This window comes from Myxocyprinus asiaticus, chromosome 2 (genome assembly GCF_019703515.2).
Source record: "Myxocyprinus asiaticus isolate MX2 ecotype Aquarium Trade chromosome 2, UBuf_Myxa_2, whole genome shotgun sequence".
NCBI classification, from domain to species: Eukaryota; Metazoa; Chordata; class Actinopteri; order Cypriniformes; family Catostomidae; genus Myxocyprinus; species Myxocyprinus asiaticus.
Window position 1 is genome coordinate 8,839,025 of NC_059345.1, and position 15,892 is coordinate 8,854,916.

The window sequence follows — 15,892 nt, forward strand, 5'->3', positions numbered from 1 at the left end:
GCGGTCGATGCATGCGCACTACAACTGCTTTGTGACACTTTTTTAGTACAGTCAATGGGCAGCGTATGCGCAGACAACGCGCACAGATGAGGACCACGTCTGCTGGTTCAGAATTCTGGGTGGCGCGCGGACAGGCCGCGCGGCTGTGCTGTTACGCATACTGTGTGCAGAGCAATCAGCAACGCCGACGCGCAAAGTATACTTTGGCCTTTACACTTGCTATAGTTTACTTCCATGTTGCTTCTTCATCAAATAGCAAGGTCAAATGTAAATATATTCAATCACTGACAACTCAGCACCACCTTGAGTAAGAACTAGCATGTATAATACAGTTGTGCTCAAAAGTTTGCATACCCTTGAAGAATTGGTAATAAATGTAATATAACCATTTTTAAAGAAAACATGAGTGAGCAGGCCAAACACATTTCTTTTATTTCTTATGGGATTCATATTCAGCTGTAGGTTATAACAGAATGGCACAATCATAAAACAAAAGATGGCAACAAAGAAAAAAATGAAGCAAAATCTGCATACCCTTAGTTCTTAATACTGTGTATTGCCCCCTTTAGCATCAATGACAGTGTGCAGTCTTTTGTAATAGTTGTCTATGAGGCCCCAAATTCTTGCAGGTGGTATAGCTACCCATTCATCTTGGCAAAATGGCTCCAGGTCATGCAAAGTCTTTGGTCGTCTTGCATGAACCGCACGTTTGAGATCTCCCCAGAGTGGCTCGATGATATTAAGGTCAGGAGACTGTGATGGCCACTCCAGAACCTTCACCTTTTTCTGCTGTAACCACTGGAGGGTCAACTTGGCCTTGTGCTTAGGGTCATTGTCATGCTGGAAAGTCCAAGAGCATCCCATGCGCAGCTTTTGTGCAGAAGAATGCAAATTGTCTGCCAGTATTTTCTGATAACATGCTGCATTCATCTTGCCATCAATTTTCACAAGATTCCCCGTGCCTTTAGAGCTCACACACCCCCAAAACATCAGTGAGCCACCACCATGCTTCACAGTGGGGATGGTATTCTTTTCACTATAGGCCTTATTGACCCCTCTCCAAACATAGCGCTTATGGTTGTGACCATAAAGCTTTATTTTGGTCTTGTCACTCCAAATTACAGTGTGTCAGAAGCTGTGAGGCATGTCAAGGTGTTGTCGAGCATATTGTAACCAGGCTTTTTTGTGGCATTGGCGCAGTAAAGGCTTCTTTCTGGCAACTCGACCATGCAGCTCATTTTTGTTCAAGTATCGTCGTATTGTGCTCCTTGAAACAACCACACCATCTTTTTCCAGAGCAGCCTGTATTTCTCTTGAGGTTACCTGTGGGTTTTTCTTTGTATCCCGAACAATTCTTCTGGCAGTTGTGGCTGAAATCTTTCTTGGTCTACCTGACCTTGGCTTGGTATCAAGAGATCCCTGAATTTTCCACTTCTTAATGAGTGATTGAACAGTACTGACTGGCATTTTCAAGGCTTTGGGTATCTTTTTAAATCCTTTTCCAGCTTTATAAAAGTTCCATTACCTTGTTACGCAGGTCTTTTGACAGGTCTTTTCTGCTCCGCATGGCTCAGTATCTAGCCTGCTCAGCGCATCCACGTGAGAGCCAACAAACTCATTGACTATTTATACACAGACACTAATTGCAATTTAAAAAGCCACAGGTGTGGGAAATTAACCTTTAATTGCCATTTAAACCTGTGTGTGTCACCTTGTGTGTCTGTAACAAGGCCAAACATTCAAGGGTATGTAAACTTTTGATCAGGGCCATTTGGGTGATTTCTGTTATTATTATGATTTAAAAAGGTGCCAAACAACTATGTGATAATAAATGGCTTCATATGATCACTATCCTTAAATAAAAGACAGTGTTTTATGCATGATTAGTCATTTTTTCAAAATCAATGCCAAAATTTCTGCCAGGGTATGCAAACTTTTGAGCACAACTGTATGTATGTGTAAATGCAAATGGTATACTGATAAATCACCATTGTCACTCAGAGAATTTGTGTGATATTTGTATGAATATAGTACTCATTTGTCTTGTAATAAATTTTTATATATATATATATATATATATATATCCTGTGATATTACACGTATATAGATATTAAATAATCATGAAAATATGATTTATAGAAGCACAAAAAAAGTGACACTATTACATATCTTCGGTCTTTAATGACCCTATTTTTATTTTATCTTTAAATGGATGTGGTAAAGGGGGTGGAATGAGGTCCGGGGTCTCTAATGACCCATAGTATGCATTAAAGGGTTAATGGAACTACAGTGGTATTATTACTACTTTGGAGTACCATGTAAATACTGCAATTACTCCGGTGTACAAAATAAAAAGACAATGTTGTTGGTTATGACTTTTATTTTTTAATAACAAAAAGAAGGCCACCATGAGCTGTGATCTTCAAGAATATCCAAAATTGCTAAAAACAAATCAGTTACCTGAATAACATCAGAGCAACATCAGAGCAAACCTTCACACATTTTTTTTTTCAACCAAAAAACAATCACAGCCCTTCTAAAAATACATAAAACATTAATTTAGTAATAACAGGATAACATCAATAACTCTATTTTTGTTTTTTTTTTGTTTTTTTTTGTATGTTAGAATACAGTTTAGTACATTTAGTGCCACTGTATCAAAATACCGTGGAATTTAATGCAATACTATCACTGTACCATGATACAGCCACATTACTTTTTTGTAAGGGCCATGTCTGCTACATTCTGAAATAAAATATTTTGCTCAGATCTTCTCTGTGTAACTGTACCTTTTTACTTTTACTGTTCTGTGATACTTAAGAGGCAATATGTGAACCAAAATATAACTTTCTCCCACCCAGTCTTAGCTAGACTTTCTCCCACTAGTCTTACCGTCAGTGTAGATGTACTTATATTAGAACAAGGAACATTACCCAGTTTCTGCTTTTGTAAATGATAATGTAATTAATGTGATTACATCCTCAAGATTCCCTCAAGTCACATGAGAATCTTGAAATAAGCTAAGTTTGCAGTGAATACTTACACCTTGTCTCCAATGCATGCAGCTTCTAAATAGTTTATAGGTGAAAGTCACCTGTTGCCTAATTTACAGATTATTGGTCAAGATCTCATGTTCAGGTCTTAACTCTGTGCCAATAAATTATACAAACAAAACATGAAATCCTCTTGTCAGAAGTTTTCTTCATGGCACCAAAATATGCATTTGAGAGCATAGTGATAATCCTGAAATTGCTACAGTATTTGTAAAATCATAATAGTTACAGTTATTGTTTCTTGTGTAAAATCATACAAAAATTAATATTAGATCTCCTTTTTGTCATTTTGGTTCATTTCTTTGTTGATGGCAGTTGTGGCTGATAGCAGGTTAAAAGAATATTATGGGTTCAATACAAGTTAAACTTAATCAACAGCATTTGTGGCAAAATGTTGATTAACACTAAAAATAATTCGCCCTTTTTTTATAAAAACAAAAATGAAATAAAAATCTGTGGCTACTGTAAGGCACTTTCAAAGTGGAAGTGAATGGGGCCAGTCTCTATACATTAAAATATATGTTGTTTCAAAAGTATAGCCACAAGACATAAACATTAAATGCGTTAATGTGATTTTAGTGTGATAAAATCACTTAGCTACTAACCTTATCTGTGTTTAATCTAATATGGGGATTAGATTAGATTTGCTGTCATGACAACAAAGTTGTAATATTGGACATAACCTCCCACAGATAAGGTTAGTAAGTGATTTTATTACACTAAAATCATATTAACACATAATGTTTGCATCTTGTGGCTATACTTTAGAAAACAATGTAAATTCTGGCATTTGTGGTCTGGCCCCATTCACTTCCATAAAGTAAGTGCCTTACTTTAACCCTGTAAAGGCTGACATATGACATAGAAAAATTATATATATATATATATATATATATATATATTTTTTTTTTTTTGTATTTTTTTTTTTTTTTTTTACATTATACTGTTTTTAATACCATTAGACAAAAATTATGTGTCATATTTGTTACATTAGGCTTTAAAGGCCCTGCAATTCATTTTTTTGTGTAGGAATTTTTTATTTAAGTTTTTCTTAGCCCATACATGCTACACTGGTAATTCTTGTGGTATTATCAGGGGACTCATTGGGCTTTTCAAAGATACCAAATGTTTGAGAGTTTGACCATGACAACTTCCTCTCCTTGGTCTATAAATATGGATTGAAATGTATCTCAGTTCAATTCAGCACATTCATTTATATAAAAAAAATTATCATATGTATTTTATGCACCAAACACTATATTGACATTTAAAAAAGGGAAATTGTACAACTTTTTTAGCTGGTTCTCAGGAACTTATGGTAAGATGACATCATAATAGCTTGTAATGTAAAATAATGAGATATTTATAATGACAGAGCAGGCTGCATATATGAAAATACACAGAAACATTAGTTCACACTTTAAATATATCTTATAAAATGTATATGTAAAAATTATCAAAGCTCTGTGAATTTTTATTTTATATTTATTTGTGGTGGGCATGAATGGAGTGTAATGGTGATTGAAAGATATACCTCAAAAGCCTGTTGTATCATATTAGATTTCAAAGAGGGGGTTTCAATAAAATAATATGCAAAATTTTAACCAAGCATAAGTTGCTTATATTCAGCAAATACTCATTTTAAAATATCAGTAACAATATAATCATATATATTATAATCAGTATAATATATAATCATAAAGCCACTTTTACTTAGTTAAAATAAGCTGTCATTTATCCAAAAATTAGAGTAACTTCGCGCAAGTCTGCTGCCATTTTAAATAGATCGATATAAACATTGAAAAAACTTTTATTCACAAATAACCCTAGATAAATGGTCTGCACTTATATCGCACCTTTTAACCTTAGCGGTTCTACAAAGCACTTTACACTGTGTCTCACTCATCCATTCACACACACTCATACACCAGTGACAGCAGAGCTGCCATGCAAGGTGCTAGCCTGCCATTGGGAGCAACTTGGGGTTCAGTGTCTTGCCCAAGGACACTTTGGCATGTGGAGTCATGTGGGCTGAGAATCAAACTGCTAAACCTGCAATTAGTGGACAACCTGCTCTACCACCTGAGCCACAGCCACCCATGGCAAACCAATAGATGGTGCCATAAACATGTGAAACTTACATACCATAGGTTGATTGGCTCGTCAGCTTGAACGGAGTGAAACAGGAGCTGTCAAACGTTGTGAATAAACCTTGATACAAACGGTTTTATAGGGTTAAAGGTGCACTCAGTAACTTTAGTCTTGGTGTCATCTTGGACTTACACTGACACCTAGAGGCAGGGGTGTACAAAGTACTCAGAAATTATACTTAAGTGAAAGTATGGATACTGAGTGAAATTTTTACTCAATTAAAAGTCCAAGTATCTAGCCAAAAACATACTTGAGTGAAAGTAAAAAGTATTCACATTAAATTGTACTTAAGTATTAAAAAAGTAAAAAGTAACTTTTTTCCTAGCTACAATAAAATCAAGAGAGGAGACTGTGTGAGAGAGGATGTTAAATTTGATTGGTTTGTTAAGTCGCCTTTTTACTGTCTTCGACGACTGTCATATTTCTCCCCAGTGGCATTCGCAACCTAGGGTCCGTTCTTCGTACCTCGCTTATTACATCTGTAGGGCTTTGCTGGTTGTTTAGATCAGTGTTACTATCAGAAATAATTAATAATTATTTCTGTAGTTATTGATTATTATTTAGATTAATCAATTGAATCTAACTCATTAAAACCTCATATGGGGCTCCAGTAAATATAGTGTGCTACGTTTAGGAGCAAGTTTGGTTATTAGCAATAATTAATAATTATCAAAGATAATTACTAATTATTAAAATCAATAGAACATTGATGAGAATCAATGTTAGCTTTTTTAATCCTTTAAAATCAACAATTATCAAAGATAATCGTTAATTGTTAACATCGATGAAACATTAATTAAAATTAACACTAGCTTATTGATCATTAAAATTCAATCATCAAAGATAATTATCAATTATCAAAAATCAATAGAATATTAATAAGGATTAACATTGACGGGGCACCACCCTGGAATCAGGGACTAATAACCAAATATTAAAACAGTCTCAATATTAGATTGTTTTCTTAGGAAAATCGACATCCGAAGAATATAAAAAAAAACAATGAATGAAGGTTTGAATCCGAGCACTGACATCCCGTCAGCATGACACACATATGCAAAACAAACCAAAACACTTCTCTTTGTAATATAAACAAAGTTTATTTATGCAGTAATATCAATTAATAATTAATACAATGCAGTCAATAAATTTCCGACTTACAACTACGAACCAATCAGTGATATGATTAGATATGGAAATAAAATAATCCTATAACACATAATGTGTGTGTGTGACAGTGTGTGTGTGTGTGTCAGTGTTGTTATTACGAGAGAGAAGGAGAGAGAGAGAGAGTATTCAGTGACAGGCCCTAAAGCCGATTTCGCAATAGTGGGAGAGAAAGCAGCTCTCAGTTTATCACTCAGAGACGTGGTTTTACGAGCGGGGCTCGTAAAAGTCCCGCATTATTTGACTCTTTAATGGATGAACTCAGTTGCTGTCTCACCCGCGATGGCGAAATTGCACAACAATCCAATTTGGTTGGACCACAATACAGCAAAACAAATTTGTGATAATTAATACCCTGAGTATTAATAATGAGCGGACATGGCGGTCCGTAAACTGTACAAGCAAAAACCTTGAAACACAAGAATAACACACTATAATATTCTATCTCTGCCCAGACGTAAACCTCTTACTTGAATCGCATGAGGACACAGGTAGAATGTGTTTTCCTCCGTCCTTTAACACTGACCCGGTTCCTTGAGGCTCGGGTGATGACGGGAGGCCGTTTCCTCGCTCTGTCGGCGGGCGGTATGGCTGTTGATTCTCGGCGGGCTGGCGGAGAACTCAGAAATGTCAACTGGATTGAAGATGGAAGAGAAATCTTTAATCTCTTCACTTCTGTAGGCAAACGGATGAAGATGCGAATTGCTCGCCGGTCTCTTTCGGATCCGTTAGAGTGTTCGGTTGAACACAGAGTAATCTCAACTCGTCCAGCGAGATGGAGATTGTATGGCCACAGTTTCAAGTCAGACGTTACTTCCTTGTGCCATGAGGTTGCACCTGAGAGCATCAAAGAGCTATATTATACTATATTCAGTGAACAAAGTTGCTGGAAGTAAATTCTGGAAGCATTTCAGAGGTATTTCAACTCCTGATGATGTCATGTTTGAGGGACGTTCTGTTGTGTGCCTCATCCAATAGGAGTTGAGAGTTCGATCCTTTAGTGAGCAAGGCTTCATGGATTTGTAATCTGTTTTGGACTCCCTTTGTTTGATTTTGGCGCGATTTTTATCAGTAAGATTTACGACTTAGAAGGTGGGGGCTTGAGTTAGGTTTTTACGACTGTATTAGGCCTGCCTTTGTCTTCTATCTGAATACATGAGGCCCAACGCATCCGAGATCAAATGACACATCCAAGATGACATCATTGTGCTAACCATGATCTGTTCTTCGAACACACATTTGTTGTTTATGATTAGTATCGCTGGATTGAGTTGTCTGGGATAATTGCGTGTTCATGCGTTGGTTTAAAAGGGAATATGTATCGATAGTAGAAACCTTGATCAGCAACGCTTCTATTGGCTGCTCACCATGGCCAAAGAGCACGCCCAGTTTTTCTCCACAACAGAGGAAGAGCTATTGCTCAAAGTTTATGCGGAACTTGAAGGTTTAATTAAAATGTCAGGGAACACCACAAAGTCAGCAAAAGCCAGGAGAGAGGGCTGGCAAAAAGTAGCAGACAAATTAAATGCATAAGTGGTGACCATGTTAGATGTTTTTACCACTTATTACAGTATATATTTTTGTATTTTAATAATTTAATAATTACTTTGTTTATCATCTTTAATGTCAGAGCCACCACGGGACCCACTAGAACATGGGAACAAGTAGAAGTGAAATACAAGAATATTCTACAAAATGGTAATCTTTACTACTTATACTTTACTTAGTCTCTTTTAAAAAGACACTGTTAAATGATGTGTTTGTCTGTTTATAACAGCAACCAAGAAAAAGGCTGAACACAGGTGGTGGTCCTGCACCCCCACGTTATACCCCGGCAGAAGAGCTGACCCTTGGGTTGAATGTGAACCGACCCATTGTGGAGGGCATCCCTGGGGGCAGCTCTTCCTTAGACTACATCCAGGGACCAGTAGCACCAACACCTTCATTACTGGTAAATGAGCTTTCAATTCTATTAGTACACTGTAAAATAATTTGTTGCTGCATTAAATTAAGTATAATCCAAATGGCTGTTACAGTCATTTCAACTGTTAAATCTTGATTAGTGATGAATTGCTTTAACTTAAAGTGAACTATTAACTCTAACTTATTTAGAGTTAATGTAAAAATATGTTGCCATGAGTTATTGATCACATTTTTTACAGTGGTTCATTGTAATGACATTGTGTTTTCCCTTTTTGTGCAGTTTTACATAATACACCAACACTTTTACTTGTTCCCAAGCAAGTGCTGGCTGAAGCATGTGCAGTAAGTGGACTTTTTCTAACTTTTTACATCAAAAGAGAAGAAAGCGCAACTCTTTGTAATGCCCGTTTGTTTCCATTGCACAGGACAGTGAAGAAACCCTCTCAGATGACTGTCCTTTAGAGGAAGTACCTGTAAGTGCATAAATAACTTGACTTAATTTATATGTACTCATGTACCTATTATTTCTTACTGCAATATGAGTTACAGGAGTCCACATCCACAGAAAGGCCCACAGAAAAGCCCACAGAATAGTCTGCACAGAGAAGTGATACAGAGGTGGGAGGTGTTGTATTGTTCATTGTTTTGTCCACAAATGGCACAGGGTGACATCCGTTCCCTATATAAACGGAGTCTTCAACACAAAATAGAGTATTTTCCCTGAAAAAACAAAAATTAAGGGGCAAAATAGAACTTGACCACTTAAAGAAGACGAAACTGGCACTAGAGATAGAGCTGCTTCAAAAGGAACTTCAGAGTAAGTGCTAATACACCATTTCACACAGAGTACTATTGTTGACCTTACATAACAATATCTCTTATTGCAGGCAAAAGATGACTGATTACTGATTACTTATTACTTTTCTTTACAAAGAATAATTGAAATAAAACTCTCAAGGGACTAAGCATATTTGTCTTGTCTTTTATTAAACTTATCAAAAATGGTGTTCCACACTTCTGTCTCGTGCAGCTCTGCCACTAGGTTGGTCCAAGTGCACTGGCTGGAGGTGATCATCAGGCTGCACCTCCACCACAGGGGTCCTCTCCTTTCTGATGGTGGCAATGTTGTGTAATACGGCACATGCAACAATAATGTCGCAGGTCTTGTCAGGTGCAACCCTCAAACTTTTCAGACACTGAAATCTTCCCTTTAGTTGCCCAAAGGTCATTTCAATGCGTGCCCTTGTCCTGGCTAGAGCTGCACTGTAACGGGTTTGTGATCCGGGGTTTGGGTCAGGGAATGGCGTCATAAAATACTGCCTGCAGGTATAGCCCCTGTCTCCAAGCAGGATCCCGTCATAATCACCTGTATAATGGAAAAATGCAGTTCTGTTAGGCCCAGCATAAGTGTATGTAATACAGTGACCTTGACATCTATATTTTCCCTTACCACGTTCAAATAATGTGCATAAATGTGACTCTCTGAAAATTCTTGAGTCATGCACAGATCCAGGCCATTTTGCTTCCACATTTGTGATATGGCACATAGAGTCACACACCATCTGAGAGATTTTAGTCAGTCAACTGTACATTTTTTTATAACATTCCTTTTTTTAATTTGATATAATATTTCTAATCTGGAATATTAAGAATCCTTATAGTAACTTACCTGCACATTTACACTGTGAACCCCCTTTCGGTTCACAAAATCCCCTCCATTGGAGCCTGGTGGGGCCTTGATGGGGATGTGTGTGCAGTCTATGGCACCAATCACATTAGGGAAGCCTGGGGGGCACATAAGTCATACTTAATGGCATGGTCATGATCGCATGATCCTTTTTATCAATTTTTAATGTACCTGCAATGGCAAACAAATTCTGTTTTACAACCTGGGGTGTTAAGTGGCTTGGAAATTCCACAAAAACCCCTAAAAAGTGCTTGAGCGCCAGGTAAACTTTGCGAATGGCACGACAGACAGCACTTTTCACCAAGTTCTCCGCATCTCCAAAAGTGTAAAGGAAAGTGCCACTTGCAAAGAATCTCAGGGCAATGCACACAGTTTGTGCTGTGGTTAAAGCCAGACTCCGACGAGTCAAACATTTAATATGTGGTTCCAACAAATTAATGATGTAAATGACACCCTCATGAGAAAACAGATATCTCTCAAAAAGTATGGTATTGCGCTGCGCTAAAGGATCCTGTCTATCCCGCAATACGCAATTAATTCGAAAAGCTCTGCGAATTATCCTTGCACCTTCTGCAACAGGTTGCTGTCGTAAAAATGGACAAGACATGGCTGTTACAGACTTCCCGTATCACCTCAGCTTATAAAGCCGCAATCGAATCATGTTTACATAAAATAAGCCTGCTCCGAGCAGGTTTAAGCTTACGGACCTGTTGCTATGACAGCAAGTCCAGGATGAGCGTTGAAGAACCTAACAATCTAAGATCATGACAAATCGTCAATAATCAAATCCAGCTGACTGAGTTAGCCATGTACAAAGAACGGACCCCTGGTCAAAGAATCATGTTACAATAACTACATTTTTGCAGAATTATTTTTATGTGGCCTGTTGTACGTAACACAGCAATTTCTTGGTGGAATGAACACAGAGGCACAAAAATAACAATGACTTTTATCCCCTATTACTCAAATCATGAGTAAAATGGCAGATTATCAGTTCATAAACACTTACTTTTCACTCTGTTCCTCACACAATGCTATCTTATGACATATAAACACTTTTACTATAGCGCATGACTCATTTTAACGTTTGCATTACATAACTAACCACATTTACAAGCTTGTTCCAGTGTGATCAAACTGAGCAGTAGCTCAACTGATAGAGTGTTGCTTATGCGATACAAAGGACTGAGGTATGAGTCCTGAAGAGTACGTGAGTCCATATGTGAGCCCAAAGTGTCAAGGAAGTAGCACAAAATTATGTGGTTGCTTCAGAAATTGTGTTTTTCTTGTCACATTTGCTTTTTATGACACTATTGGCTAGGTTTAGGTTTAAGGTTTAGGGTAGGAAGGTCAGTTTTATTGACCATCATTATCATTAATATTATTACCATCAGTGTTTCTCACTTCGTGCTCATAGTTTTGAATGTATACATCACATTCAGTCGGGCGGTCACATATGGTATAGTCGCACAAATATTTAAACATATCTGAAGCTCAAATCAGATCTGAAATTCCGCCTCTGCAGATGGTCAGAACTCCACACAACCATTGTGAGACACTGCATTTGAAATGACTGACCTCTGGTCAAATTTATTTATAAATGTATTATTAATTTATTTAAAATCAGCAATAAAATCGGACAATACTGGAATCATAAATTGTGATTCTTTACCTCATATTACGCTAAAAAACTAAATTTTCCCGGCTTGTATAGCTAATGCACATGCGCGTTCTAGGTTTGATTGACAGGCGTTGTACTGTGTGTGTATCTAAAATGCGATTGGCTCTTTTAACTGTATAAGGCGGGACTTCCTTTCTACATCCGTTGACCTTTGGGCACTCAGAGCTTCTTGGTTGGGCGTTCCAATTTCTCCCATTCATTTTAATAGAAATGACCCATCTTTGCTAAAATAATCTCTGGATTAAGTGAGTAGTATTCGGCTGGTCGTGTGATTCTAACATGGCAGCCCCTATGTGCGGACCCTCTCCATGTAGAATAAAACAGCTTTTATAAGGTTACTGATATGACTGGAGTCTTCATTTTAATGTGAGTGCGCATGATTTCCTACATATATTGCACAAGTACAATTCATGTCTTTAGGAGTTAAACTTTTTAATGAGGAACAAATTACTAAGTCCACCTTTAACAGCAATATTTGTTTCTTCTTTTTTTTGTTTTTGTTTTTTTTTTATAAAGGAGAGACGAGTTGAAATAATTTTTTGTGGTTAGTCAGGCACATTATGCCACAAATGCTGCTAATTGAGCCAGGAACATTCTTTAGCCCTTGTGCGTCAATTTAAAAAAGTTACTCAGAGGTCCTTAAAAAGACAAAAATGTCAAAAAACTGCCTTAATAATATTATATATTAATATTATTTTCCACTTTCAGCGAGTTGATTTTTTTAACCAACATCAGTCCTGATCATAACTACCAAATATTCATTCATTTTCAGGATTTTAACCCTTTAAATGCCAGTTTGTTTATATAATGCCACTGTTGTTTTCCACACACACACACACATTTCTCAATACACACATACAAAACACACCCACACAATTTTAGCTGCATCATTTATTTAATTGGCCTGCAGTGCTCTATAACACAGCAAAAAGAAAATAGGAAAAAAGCTTGTATTTGCTCCATAGGCTAAACATGAGGAAAAAAATGAAAAAAAAAAAAAAAATCCATCTGGTGGAAAAATATTATTATTATTAATTTTGAAGCCAGGTCTCCGGAATGAAAGCATAATATCACAGAATTCATGATTGTATGCTTTAATGGCACTGGGATCAAATATTGCAATGTTTCAGTGGGGACAGTTTTGAGTGTAACTATTTTGTGTACACAGTGTTTTATAGATGTATTTTAGAAACTGGGGTTGAAATATAAAAATTCCCCCCAAAATACACATCTTTGGCAAAAATGTATGCCATTGGCATTAACACAGCCAAAATGATTGAAAAAAGCAAAAATGAAAAAGACAAAAATGTCCCAAAGGTCGAACAAGGGTTTAAACCACTATTTTAGAGTAGGCTAGTTTATTACAATAGTGACTTTGTTATCTTGGCAAAAAACTATGGGTACCAAGGTAACTTAACGGATAAGTAACGGATGAGGTGTTTTGAAAATAAATCTCTTTCTTTTACAGAGACAAAAGCGCCAGCGACTAGTTCACCACAAAAACTACAACTCCCTGCACGTCCCGCTGTGGAACGGAAATTCGCCGCGGAGAAATTAGCGCAGATCTGTCCGGCCCATCGCAATTCCTCTTCCTTTCGCGCCGGTTGCCGAAGAATCGAGCGTCCATGTGCGCAGTTCCCGGGACTTCATAGATCCGCCGAGCCTTCCGAATCCGAGCTAGACCGCAACAACCTTGTAATGGATCTCAACGCTTTGATCGAGGCCCTTCGGGGCACCATGGACGCAAATTTGCGTGAGGCCGCAGAGAGACAACTGAACGAGGTAAAGTGATCGGATGGTTGCGATGATGATGATGATGATGATGGTGGCGCGCGGCGGGCCTTGCGTAGCAGGATGGCACTCTCTAATTCTATTAAAATGCTCTTAAACTTAGCTTCTTAACGTAGCCATAATTTAGTCACACATAATATTGGTTTATATTGTATTACGTGGTTTTAGTGCAGTGTATCACCGGCTCTTGATGGTGTATTTCAACGTGCTATAGCACGCGCTAGCAGGCTTCTTGTGCCCGCTCACTACGTCAACTCGATAACGGCTTGAGGAAATTTGACCGTGTTTAACAGACGATACAGCGCTTACATTTAATGCCACTATGAATTGTTGTTATTTAAAGACGTGTTTGTGCTTGTCTTCATGTTTTGGTGTCAAATATGGACGTCCGTGAGCATGTTAAAGCTCTTATTTCGTGCGCGCGCGTGAGATGCTAGGCGCTAGTTCCTCACGTGTCGGCATGAGGCAGGAGGCTTGTTGTCATTTCTCGCGCTGCGCACGAACACTTACACCTAGTAAAACCTCTCTCTGCCAGATGATCGTACTTGCTATCAACCATGTCGAAAGATTTATATGCTTCTCCAAGTGTAACCACGATTTCTCTAGAAATTAATGTAGGACTATTCGGGCCCGTTACGATCGCGAGCTGCGTCAGTGTTTCCAAAAAGTACAGCGTTGCTATCAGGTGGCAATACTGTGGTACTTTGGGAATAATTACCATATGTACCACTGTGTTTACATTCTACTCCCAAAGTTTTACCATGGCACTTTGAGGGCTTTTTGCTTGTTTCCTGAGTTTTTGTGTGTGACAAGTGATATTATATGCCTATGTAACTACTATTTTCGTAGTTTTGGCATATCGTACCATGGTAATTCTATGTTTTTTGACGCATGCCATGGTAATACCACTGTGTTTTCTATGTACCTTGGAGTCAGGGTTGGGTGTAATGCATTATTCATTAATTACTGTAATTAAATTACTTATATATATAAAAGGTAAAGGGATTACTCTGAATTTATGTAATTTAATTACAGTTACTTCTGATGTAATTGCGTTAAATACTGTATAGACTATAAAAAAATAGTGAATTTAAAATCGAAGCTTAACGTCTAATGTTAAAATGTGTGTTTTTTTTAATTTGACACTGCCCCCTTAAATTTTTTTGGCCAGCTCATGAATAATTTATTTTATTTAATATGATTTATTTCAAAGAATTAAAAGAACAATTTCATGTCTATCCTTGTATTTTTCATCTGGTCGAGGTTGACAATTAGTAATAAGTAATGCAATTTTCAGACAGTAATTAGTACAGTAATCTAATTATACTACTGAAGATGTAATTAATTAAATTTTATTTATTTATTTTTTTTAAAAAAAAGAGTAACTTACTCAACACTGCTTTGACAAGACTGCACTATGTAAATCCTGTGGTACATAAATATGGAAAACCTGTTTTGTTTGTTTGCAAGAGAAGGTTTACATTTTAGTATCATTTGGATTATATGAAGTACTTTTCCCATTATTGTGGAAGACTGAGTATAGAGTTTTCTGATCTGTTTGTTGACATTCTGTTGGTTTTTGGGACAATCTCTTGATTCTTAAATCCCAAGATCGATCTTTTACTCTATGCGCAACCCTTCACTACAATGAGAGGAAATAACTCGCATTTGCAACCAAATGTTGCACTATGTGACTAAACATTTATATATTTGGCAATTGGCTGGTAAATGTTCACTTACCAGTAATTGTGTTGTATAGTGATGAAGTATTCAGTAGCGAGATCCTTTCACTGCATGTTGAGAATAAATTATTCTGCGTAATGTGTCGTAAGACGAGATCCACCGATTTGTTATTGAATAATGTCTCTCTTAATACACTTTCTGTTCTCTACAGTCAGTTGTTTATCAAAAACCAAAAAATAAACAATTGTAATCAGACATCGCACAGATGAGATAAAGCCGTTCCGAGTCTCTCTCGTTAACGTGCAATTTTAAAGACGATGTTTACAGAAATGCTGGGTTTCCTTAAAGAGACAGTACTGGTTTTGAACATGTTTAACAAATCAATGTAAATACCTGTGAATAGAACAAAATTATGCAATTAAACAATAAACATGTAACAATATAAAATATGCAGCCGTGTTTCCTGCGCCGCTACTCGGCAGCGGCGCTCCGCAAAGAAACTATTTGTGAGCTTGCAGTCTGAATTGAATGTGATGAGATGAAAATTAGTGCATGCCGCAAAATATATGTACATAAATATAATAATTAACTATACAAATATAGTATAATTACCAATTTACTATAAGAATAATATGGGGGGGTTGCGGAGCTGAATTCTGTAGGAAATACTGATGTAATATCGTATTTATTAATTAAATACATTGATTTGTTCATTTTTAAAAAGCTAAAATGTTACATGATGAAAAACTAATAAAA

At 37.0% G+C, this 15,892-nt stretch overlaps 2 protein-coding genes across 2 annotated transcripts in view; one reads left to right on the forward strand and one right to left on the reverse strand.

Annotated features, from left to right (window-relative positions):
• Positions 1 to 9,289: 9,289 nt before the first annotated feature.
• LOC127413529 (putative nuclease HARBI1) lies at positions 9,290 to 10,588 on the reverse strand. Its single transcript, XM_051650753.1, has 4 exons — positions 10,153 to 10,588; positions 9,964 to 10,079; positions 9,745 to 9,856; positions 9,290 to 9,660 (listed from the first exon to the last, which is right to left on the reverse strand). Exons 1-4 carry the CDS (start codon positions 10,586 to 10,588, stop codon positions 9,290 to 9,292), a joined length of 1,035 nt encoding a protein of 344 aa, XP_051506713.1.
• A 2,651-nt stretch (positions 10,589 to 13,239) lies between these two features.
• Positions 13,240 to 15,892, forward strand: part of LOC127454519 (importin-7) — a 39,539-nt gene continuing 36,886 nt past the window's right edge. The window contains exon 1 of the mRNA XM_051721815.1: positions 13,240 to 13,444. Coding sequence (XP_051577775.1) covers positions 13,361 to 13,444 — 84 coding nt within the window. The 5' untranslated portion in view covers positions 13,240 to 13,360. The remainder of the gene's footprint in view (positions 13,445 to 15,892) is intronic.